The following is a 10,360-nucleotide window of genomic DNA, read 5'->3' as shown; positions in this document are numbered from 1 at the left end:
TCCTAGAGAGAAAGGGAGAAAACTAGGTAGAAGACTGTCAGTTATCAGCAGGTGGCAGGAGAGCAGGAATTCATGAATAACCAGGACTCTTCTCAGGTGGCCAGGACTCTTATCCAGGCCCAGTCTGCAATGATAGTGATGTTGGTTCTCGGCAACCACTTACTTTTAACTTAAATGACAGACCGCTGAAATGTAAAGGATTTTCTTTGTATGTTTCTAACTAATTAAATGTAAAGGAATTTCAATTCACTTCCTTCATCTAGAGTGGCTCCTTTCTCAGATTTCAGAGGGTCAAATGACCTGGGATGTCAGCTTCTCTCCCTGCTCTGATGATGTCTTGTGTACAAGCCTGAGAAAGCAGATCTGTGTTTGTACACCAGTCACTGTGCTGACCACGGCCCCTGCACTATCATCTGCCGTTTGTCTCCTCCCTGGATTATTCAGGAAAATGTAACCCCTTTCAGCAGCACACATTCAGGACTCAAGGCTTTGCTGAGCAGCTGCAGGCAGTGAAGAGACACAGGATCTGCCCTCATTATCCTGCAGACAAAGAGCTGACAGACTGAAGGAGTTCTGCAGAGCATTGCACAAGAACAGACAGGGGGAAGATTCTGTGTGCATCAGCAGTGTCATTGTACAGCTGGGACTCGTAGTCCTACACATACAACATGCTGCTGAGTATCCCAGCAGTCAGACATGTCGCACAGAGCAGACTTAATGGGGGCGGAGGCATGGCGAGAGGCTGCCGGAATAAAACTACGACATGTCCGACATTTATTCCGGCAGCCTCTTGCCATAGTCAATGGGACGGAGCGGCAGTCCGGGGGCACACGGTCACTAGCGGCAGGACGGATTCGGCAGGCTGTTAACCCGACGGAGTAGCCTGCCGGAGGTCTGTGCCGACTTGCTTAGCTTATGTATGTATTGCTGACAATCAGATTTACAGTGATATATATAATATACACACACACACTATAAAATCAATAATTAGAGAAGGGTGAAGTTTTGAAAAATTCGATTTGGCAGATTCAAAGTTCGCCAAGAAATTTGATTTGTTCCAAATTAATTTTTCACGGATGGCTATAGATCAGGTATACCCAGGCCACTCTGCCTAATTATATTCTTCCCACTTCATGGCCCAATCACAGCACGAAGGCTTGGAAATTACCGTATTTTTCACCCTATAAGACACACTGGGGAAGGGGGGAATGGCAGTGCGTCTTATGGGGCGAATACTGCCATTTAATACTGATACATCGCCGGCCACGATGCTGCACAGCGAGGCAGGGGATCTATCAGCGGGGAGGGGCTGGGGGCCAGCGACTGATATTGGAATGGCAGTGGGGCCCGGTGCAGTCACTGTATTCTATGACACCGGGCCCCCGCTCACTGTAGTATTTATATGTAACCTGTAGTCATGGGAGCTTTGTTAAACTATAGAAATCCTCTGAAGCAGTATCGCAATCCACATAGTACTCACTTGAAACTCCAGTAGCAGGCAGGCTGGGCGGCAGCGCAACATCACACCGGAGCAGGCGTGTGACGTTACGCTGCCGCCCAGCCTGCCTGCTACTGGAGTTTCGAGTAAGTACTACGCGGAATCTGTGGAGCACAAGATGCTATATATGTATGTGCCATCCACAGATGCCCCCCATAACTTCAAAACTCACCAAAAGCACACCTTATGGTTCAAAATATTTTTCTTATTTTCCCTCCTCAAAAACCTAGGTGCGTTTTATAGGGCGAAAAATACAGTAACCTTTTCCTGAAATTAAATTTGAAGTCGACAACCGCGCATATAAAAATGGCACCCACTGCATGGCCATTGGGTGCCTGCGGTGTTAAACAGCAGACACCTAGCACTAATGTTCACAACCGGCAGTTATGCCGAGTGTGAACTTTTAACCCTTCAGATGCTGTGATCATCCAGGTGTGCTCTGGCTTCCCCTGGTGGGGATCGGGGGAGCCAGAGCGTGTATGCAGCAGCCCCCATCCTCCTGTGTGATGGTAAACCGCACTGATTCGGGAAAACCTTCCTCATAGCAATACCAGGATACCTCCCTACTCTGAACCTAGTGGCATTTGAAGATTCTTAGCACAATGGTTAGCAGGTTCGAATCAGACCAAGTACAACATCTGTATGGAGTCTGCGAGAGTGAAAACCCACACAAACACAGGAAGAGCAGAGCACACAAAACAGGTCAATGAATGAAATAGGTTATCTTTATTCAATATATTTAAAAAGACATCACAACTTGTATTTAGGCAATAGCAAGCTTGTTATAATGTACCAGCCACAAACTGAAGTGCAGGGAAACCAACAAGTGCTGATGTGTTGAATCAGTCATCATCACGTTTCAGATTCTTGATCTTTCTCTTGTTTCTCTCAATTTCTTTCTCCAAATATTCAATTTGCTGCTTGGCATGACTGATCTCTTCTTCATGATGCTTTTTCAAATTAGCTAGTTGTTCCTGCTCTTTTTGCCTGTGGGATATATTGGGGACAGAAGTTAAGCTGCAGCTTTTCATCAAGAAAACTAAGGCCACTTTTACATGGTCAGTATTTTGTCTCAGTATTTGCAAGCCAAAACCCAAGAGAGGCACCTACAGAGAGACTATAATGGAAACTGCTGCACTTTGGCTATCTTTTGGATCCACTCCTGGTTAGGAGTTACAAATACGAAGTAAGACCAGAATACCCTGGGGAATCCCACAATTTTGAGAGTAAAGTCACTGCAGCACTGGCTTAATGTTGTGTCCCCACCCCATCCACTGTGAAGTACCCCCATGATGGGAACAGTGTAGAGGGCACAGTGCTAAAGCAGAATAAGTCTCCACATACAATGAATAAGGTTTAGGCCTCTTTCACACGGGCGGCATTTTTTTGGCCCGGCCAAGATGCGAGTGCGTTGCGGGGAATATGCACGATTTTTCAGCGCGAGTGCAAAACATGTTGTGTATATTTTATTATTTTCCCTTATAACATGGTTATAAGGGAAAAATAGCATTCTTAATACAGAATGCATAGTACAATAGGGCTGGAGGGGGTTTAAAAAATAAAAATGAACTCCCCTTAATCGCGCAGCCCGGCTTTTCTTCTGTCTTCTTTGAGGAATAGGACCTTTGATGACGTCACTGCGCTCATTACATAATCCATCACCATGGTGATTATCATGTGACGGACCATGTGATGACCGCAGTGACGTCATCACAGGTCCTTTTCCTGTGCACAGCAAAGATGAAGACAGAAGAGAATCTGTGCTGCGCGAGCAAGTGGATTAAGGAGAGTTACATTTATTTTAACACCTCCAGCCCTATTGTACTATGCATTCTGTATTCAGAATGCTATTATTTTCCCTTATAACCATGCTATAAGGGAAAATAATAATGATCGGGTCCCCATCCCGATCTCCTAGCAACCATGCGTGAAAAATCACACCGCATCCGCACTTGCTTGCGATTTTCACGCAGCGCCATTCACTTCTATGGGGCCTGCATTGCGTGGAAAACGCACAAAGAGGAGCATGCTGCAATTTTCACGCAACGCACAAGTGATGCGTGAAAATCACCGCTCATGTGCACAGCCCCATAGAAATGAACGGGTCCGGATTCAGTGCGGGTGCAATGCATTCCACCTCACGCATTGCACCCACGTGGAAATCTCACCCGTGTGAAAGGGGCCTTAGCTGCATAAAACTGGAAAACCCCTATCAAGTGATATGGATACCAGAGTGGAAAGCCACTAGCAGCTTCTTCATTGGCAGACTTGGTCCATCCAGCTAAATAGTCGCCCTGTGATACTACATTTCCTAGCAACACAAACTCCTCACATCACTCATACGGTCACACGGGTCTCTGACTGTCTTTGCTTACACAGTGTCAACCATAGATTGTGAAACTTGCAGGGGTCTCTATTTGTGGCGGCACAGAAGGAGAGCGGTTGGCCCAATAGCTGACACTCAGTATGCAACAAACACTCATTCAATCAGTTCTCTTCTGTCCTGTGGAAGAGAGATAGTAGTTACCTCCATCGCGTCGCTGATGCTGCAATCCCTGCTACTTACACACAGGCTGTTGGCCCTTATGCTCAGGTCTCGCCTGGATGTGTGGCCTTCTCTTCCTGTTCAGCTGCATTTACTACAGCTGAAGAGAAGGGCACACATCCAATTGGGACCTGGGCAGAACAATGGAGGGCTAAGTACTAACTAAACTATCCACCACAGGACGGACTCATTTCCTAAACAGCCTGGAGAATCCCTTTAAACTGTTAAAACTCATTTTAACACAAGGCAAAAATCTGTTAAGTCCTTGGTTCCTTCTGCAGGTTAATCATGAGAGGGTGGACAGTTATTGGCTGCAGCAGTCATGTTTTGATGTGATTTTACTGGAACTGAAAAGCTATTTTCCAAGGTATTATTTTATTTTCCCCCCTCCCCTCCACTTTGGATAACTTCTGCCCAATCCAGAAAAACCCCTGTAAGGGTACTTTCACACTAGCGTTATTCTTTTCCGGCACTGAGTTCCGTCACAGGGGCTCTATACCGGAAAAGAACTGATCAGGTTTATCCCCATGCATTCTGAATGGAGAGCAATCCGTTCAGGATGTCTTCAGTTCAGTCTTTTTGACTGTTCAGGACGGAGATAATACCGCGGCATGCTACGGTTTTATCTCCAACCAAAAATACTGAACACTTGCCGGAATCGGCATTTTTTTCCCATGGGAATTGTTTAGTGCCGGATCCAGCAGTCAAAATACTGCAATGCCGGATCAGTCCTTCCAGTCTGCGCATGCGGTAAAAATGTGAAATAAAATAGAAACAGATCCGTTTGTCTGTATGAAAAACAGACAGACTGATCCGTTCTTGGAATGCATTTGAGAGACTGATCCGCATCCAGATCTGCCTACAAATGCTGTCCGGTTGCATGCAGATTGCCTGATCTGGCAGGCAGTTCCGGCGACGGAACTGCTTGCCGGATCACTCTTCCGCAAGTGTGAAAGTACCCTAAAAGATGCCATTCCCCTTTATACAGTAAGAGAAACAGCTATGCTATATCCAGGTGGTCTCCAGCCTTATGCAACCAAACAAAACTAGTGAGAAAAGCCAACTTACCTGAAATATCTCTCTTCCTCAGCAGCCTGGCGTTTCCCGAAAGCTCCTCCAGCATCCCTCACTGCACCTCCACCACCTCCGCCTTTTCCGGCTCCTTTACCCAACTCTCCTAACTGCAAAGAATGTAAAAAATCTGTCACAGACTGAATCAGAAACCATATTAGGTAAAGCAGGGGCTCACCCTCTTAGATATGGAAATATGGGTGCACTGCCATACGATAAGGCGATAACCATCCTCACCATTGGTTATTATTCATCTCGATATAAAGACTCTGCATACCTATTCTGTTGTAAAGGCTGCGCCGACTATCCACACCATCTAAACACCACCCCCGACCACGTGTGATGCCGGGAGAATTCAACTTGCTGAGCTCAGTACGGCAAGCGGCTGCATCACGTAACCTGTGCGCTACCAACAGGAATCCCACATATCGGTATTTCAGAGCAATTCTTCTAGGATGGTAATGTAATTACACTCACTAATGTGTTACAATTGGCAACATTTTACTTAACTGCTAAATGAACGAACACCTCCTCTTACTATTTAATCTGATTTAGCAATTGGCCATATTTTGCTTGACTATTGAATGAATGTTTGTTCCCCTGCAATCAAAGCCAATTCATTAGACAAAACGGTACTGATATGTTGGCATCCCCCTGATAAAAACGTATATGTATACAAATCTAGAAGACGTTTTTTTACATAAAATAGCAGCTATTTTAAGATGGCCATCAACTCATGAACTATTTCCCTACAATTCAACTTAGAATCAAAAAAAAAATATATATATATATATATATATATATATATATATATATATATATATATATATATATATATATATATATATATATATATATATATGGGGTGGGCGATATGGCCTAAAATCTATATTGCGAGATAATTTTAAGCATGTGCGATATATATCGCAATATATTGTTTTCTATATTTGGGGGGCGAGTTTAAATTTTTTTTACTTTTTATTTAATAACTATTAGTCTCCTTAAGGGCTAGAACGTAGAACCCTTGTCATATTCACCCTAATAGAGCTCTATTAGGGTGAATAGGACTTTACACTCTCCCTGCTGCCCTGTGCTTTGTGCACACAGCAGCAGGGAGCTGATCGCCCTCCCCTAAACGGTGCCATCCACAGATCCCCCCCCCCCTCCCCTAAACGGTGCCATCCACAGATCCCCCCCCCTCCCCTAAACGGTGCCATCCACAGATCCCCCCCCCCCCCTCCCCTAAACGGTGCCATCCACAGATCCCCCCCCCCTCCCCTAAACGGTGCCATCCACAGATCCCCCCCCCCTCCCCTAAACGGTGCCATCCACAGATCCCCCCCCCCTCCCCTAAACGGTGCCATCCACAGATCCCCCCCCCCTCCCCTAAACAGTGCCATCCACAGATCCCCCCCCCCCCCCCCCCCCCGACGCTCACAGGAATACATTTAAAAACTAATCAGTAACTTTAACTTTATTCATTGGTGATCTCTTTACTGTATACCTTACTAGGTCTTAGCTCCGGTAACAGCAGGCAGTGCGGGGGGCGGTGCTCACTCACTGACGTCACGCGCCTGCTCCTCCCACTAGGCGGCGCAGGCGCGTGACGTCAGTGAGTGAGCACCGCCCGCCTGCACTGCCTGCTGTTACCGGAGCTAAGACCTAGTAAGGTATACAGTAAAGAGATCACCAATGAATAAAGTTAAAGTTACTGATTAGTTTTTAAATGTTCTACTGTCAGCGGCGTGGCCCTGTATAGTCTAACCCCCAGGCAAGCATCCCTGTCACCATGGGAACGCCTGGGGGTTAGAATATACCATCGGATTTGAGTTTTCACGCGCTCACTGAGATCGTGAAAACTCAATGATTTACAGTCAGTCCCTCCCCTCCTCCTCTTGTCATTGGTGGTCAGCGGCAGCCGCGCACAGTGGGGAGGGACTCTCTCCTTCTCCAGTGTGCCGGCTCAGGAGAAGATGGTGCGCGCAGAGAGCGCGATCATATCGCGGTCCAGCGATATGCTCAAAATCCATATCGTGGCACAAATTTATATCGCATACTATATATATATATATATATATTTTTGATGATTTATATACGGTAATTCATTTCAGTGCATAAATAGATTAACTAGGTCCGATGTACATAGTGTGGGGTTTTGCTCTGGTAGACAGGATTAGCGGACGCAGTATAAAAGGCAACAACAAGTTCTTTGGATCAAACAGTTCAGTGTTTTATTCACACTTTAGGCAAGTGACAAAACAAGCAAGCAGTCATATTCAAACAAAAAGTCACCTTGCGGTGTTGGTGGTAATTCACACCATGCGGCAATTCTGCCTCAAAGAGTCCTTGCTGATAGCAGCACCAACCTTTTTTGGCATGAAAACCTGTTTTCATGCCAAACAGGCAGCAAGTCTTCATCCAGACACAAGGCCCCGAGATCCCAACACAGAGACCCCGCTTCTGAGCCCAGCTGCCTATTTAAGGACAGCCAGGTGCTGCCAAAACCCGGTCCGGTATTTCACCTCACCTGGCTGTAAATCAGCCCAGCAGCACATGCTGGGAGGAAAATACCTGCCTTGTCAGACAAAAGGGTGTATAGTGCCTGTCACTATTATTGGCATCAGAAACCATGACTGACAAAATTGTCCATATCCTCTTTACATAATAGAAATTATCAACAAAATGTACAGGGAAGAAATTTCTTATGTAAAAATTCCAAGTTATTATTTAGGGCTCTGTTCCTCATGCAGTAGGACCCCATTAATGCACCTTCTGTTGGGAAAACTTGCAGTATGAACGGTTCCTCAAAACCATGTGCCATTATGACACATCAAAAGCTTCTAGAAAGCTCAGTGACCCTTTAAAGCAGGGATGCACAACCTGCGGCCCTCCAGCTGTTGTAACACTACAACGCCCTGCTGTAGGCCGATACCTGTAGGCTGTTTGGGCATGCTGGGAGTTGTAGTTTTGCAACAGCTTGAGGGCCGCAGGTTGTGCATGCCTGCTTTAAAGGAAACCTGCCTTGCTGACCATGATACCTGATCTACAGGCAGAGCTGAGCAGAATGATGTATAGTTTTGTAGGAAAAGACTTAGTATAACTTGTAATGTATACACCTAAATTCCTGCTCATTCTGGGCTTTGAAGTCCTACATATGGAGATAGCTGTCAATCACTGATAGGACCACCTCCTTGACTTCAAAGCTCAGAACGAGAAGAGATTTCAATGAATCAAACAAGTTCTGCTGAATCTTTTCCCACAGAAATTGCCAAGTTTTACTAATGTCTGTGCCAAAAGGCTGCATAATTTTTTTTTACTTTAACGATTATAATTGTCAATTTTTAATTATTTAATAATTTATTAATGATCAATTTTTCTCTTTCTGGCAACAATATGTATATAGACATACACACATTGTAAAAACCTCATACATTCACTACATCATTGACATTATATAGATGGATCACAGGGCCCCATTCCCTTTACCCTCTCTGAACCTTCTCCCACACTTTGTTTAGCCCCTGTACCTGGAACTCTGTGACCTCCTCGCCTGCCTGATTGACAATCACCCTACCGTTTTGGTCCGCATCCGAGCCGCAGTTTTTACGGCTTGGATGCGGACCCACTCAAATTAATGGGGCCGCAAAAGATGCATACAAGGTTCGGGTTATCTAGGGATTCAGTTATGGCTTCCGCTACCAAGGGCCATAAGTTATAGTTCCTGGTAGTGGAATCCATTACACCTGAGCTCTGTGTAGCTAGGCATTAGGGTGGGTAGTCTCATGAACAGACACCCTCTGCATTAGAGAGGACATCAGATGGTGGTCCCTTGCTCAGGACACCACTTTATGAGCCAGAACAGAGAGCCTCAGTGCCAAAGAACCTTGTGTTACATGGATAACTGCTCATCTGAATTGCACCAGGTTGGCAGCTGGCCCTGACACAGGCCTATCAGGTGATTGTTCCAAGGGGCCATTTTCTGGGAGGGCTAAGATTTGCATACAAGGGACAGAAGTTTGGGAAGTCACTATTCCCTGGGCAGAATCTGCTGCCATCTCTATAATGACACTAGTGCGGACATACACAATAGTTCTAACATGATCATCCACTATGTAACGGTGTGACTACAACTCCCAGCATTCCCTGACGGCCTGCAACCTGTGGGTGTCTTGCTGCAGGCTTTCCAAGCATGCTGGGAGTTGTAGTCACTCCACAATAGAGGTGTATTACATCTCTTCTACACTGCAGGCAGAAGCCTCCCAGCATGACTCAGCACGCACCGAGAACCGGGCACTGACGGGCCTCACACATGGCTCTGCCCTCCGCCCATTACCTGACTACAGCAGCTAAACCCAAACGGACGCAATCCCGCCCGCCCGCCTTGTAGAGCTCACTCTGTTACCTGATCAGAAGAACGCCGCATCTGCACGTACACAAGATTTCTGAGACCTCCCTGAAACAACCGCATATGAGCTGCCATCTTTCTGGCAATCCTGACCTTGGCGTCTGCACTAGTGCACAGAGGATTGTGGGAGGTAACGAGAAAAACGTCAATGTCAAGCTGCCTCTTATGGTTAACGTTCACGCATGCGCAGTACGTGCGTGTGGTTCGTGCGTTCCAAGCCTACTTGTTTTCTGCGCACGCGTAGTCCACATTCTATTTGCGGCGTGCTACTGGTTGGATTTCTTATTATGCCCCAAATTTTTTTGCGCTATTGTTTCTATTTAGACGCGCAGGCGCATATGTACTTATACATTTATAGCTATTAACGCTATTGGGCTCATTAAAAACAGCAAATACGACAGAATATACCTCAGCTGTTAAATTACTTGCTCTTGGCACGAGATATATTTAAAGTACGTTTCCTGTTATTTTAATATAAAATGCAGCCAAAATTGAATGAGCCAGAAAAATACCCTGCACCTATTTCAGTTCTGCCCCTGGACCCAGGGTTGCCACCAGGATTTTTAGAGCCCAATATGAGCAAACCATGTGGACTCCATCCGCTCACCAGCATTTCTCTATTTCATAGCCATAACAGCCATAACTTTTTTTTTTCTTTTGCATCAGGCCATTTGCCATACAAATAAGTAAGACTTTAACGGGAACCTGTCACCTCAAAAACGCATATAAAACCGCCAGCATTACCTCATAGTAGCCCGCAGTCTGTTATTAATCATGTGTTTGATCCGGTAGTCTGATGCTCCATAGATTCAAAAAACAATGTTTTAAGCGCCATCAGCGC

General features: G+C 45.7%; 1 protein-coding gene across 1 annotated transcript; it reads right to left on the bottom strand.

Annotated features, from left to right (window-relative positions):
• Nucleotides 1-2,201: 2,201 nt before the first annotated feature.
• Nucleotides 2,202-9,712, bottom strand: ATP5IF1 (ATP synthase inhibitory factor subunit 1). The gene is made up of 3 exons (XM_040424367.1): nucleotides 9,517-9,712; nucleotides 5,112-5,224; nucleotides 2,202-2,485 (listed from the first exon to the last, which is right to left on the bottom strand). The coding sequence occupies exons 1-3, from the start codon at nucleotides 9,592-9,594 to the stop codon at nucleotides 2,341-2,343; spliced, it is 336 nt and encodes a 111-aa protein (XP_040280301.1). The 5' UTR covers nucleotides 9,595-9,712; the 3' UTR covers nucleotides 2,202-2,340.
• Nucleotides 9,713-10,360: the final 648 nt, after the last annotated feature.

This window comes from Bufo bufo, chromosome 3 (genome assembly GCF_905171765.1).
Source record: "Bufo bufo chromosome 3, aBufBuf1.1, whole genome shotgun sequence".
NCBI classification, from domain to species: Eukaryota; Metazoa; Chordata; class Amphibia; order Anura; family Bufonidae; genus Bufo; species Bufo bufo.
Note: the sequence above shows the minus strand (reverse complement) of the source record. Positions and strands in the feature narration are given on the sequence as shown.

Excerpts from the sequence above, each read along its gene's own strand:
- ATP5IF1 (XM_040424367.1), bottom strand. The coding sequence starts at position 9,594 with ATGGCAGCTCATATGCGGTTGTTTCAGGGAGGTCTCAGAAATCTTGTG. Across the intron at positions 5,225-9,516 it reads TGCGGCGTTCTTCTGATCAG|TTAGGAGAGTTGGGTAAAGG; the intron begins GTAACAGAGTGA and ends CATTCTTTGCAG. Across the intron at positions 2,486-5,111 it reads GAGGAAGAGAGATATTTCAG|GCAAAAAGAGCAGGAACAAC; the intron begins GTAAGTTGGCTT and ends TATATCCCACAG.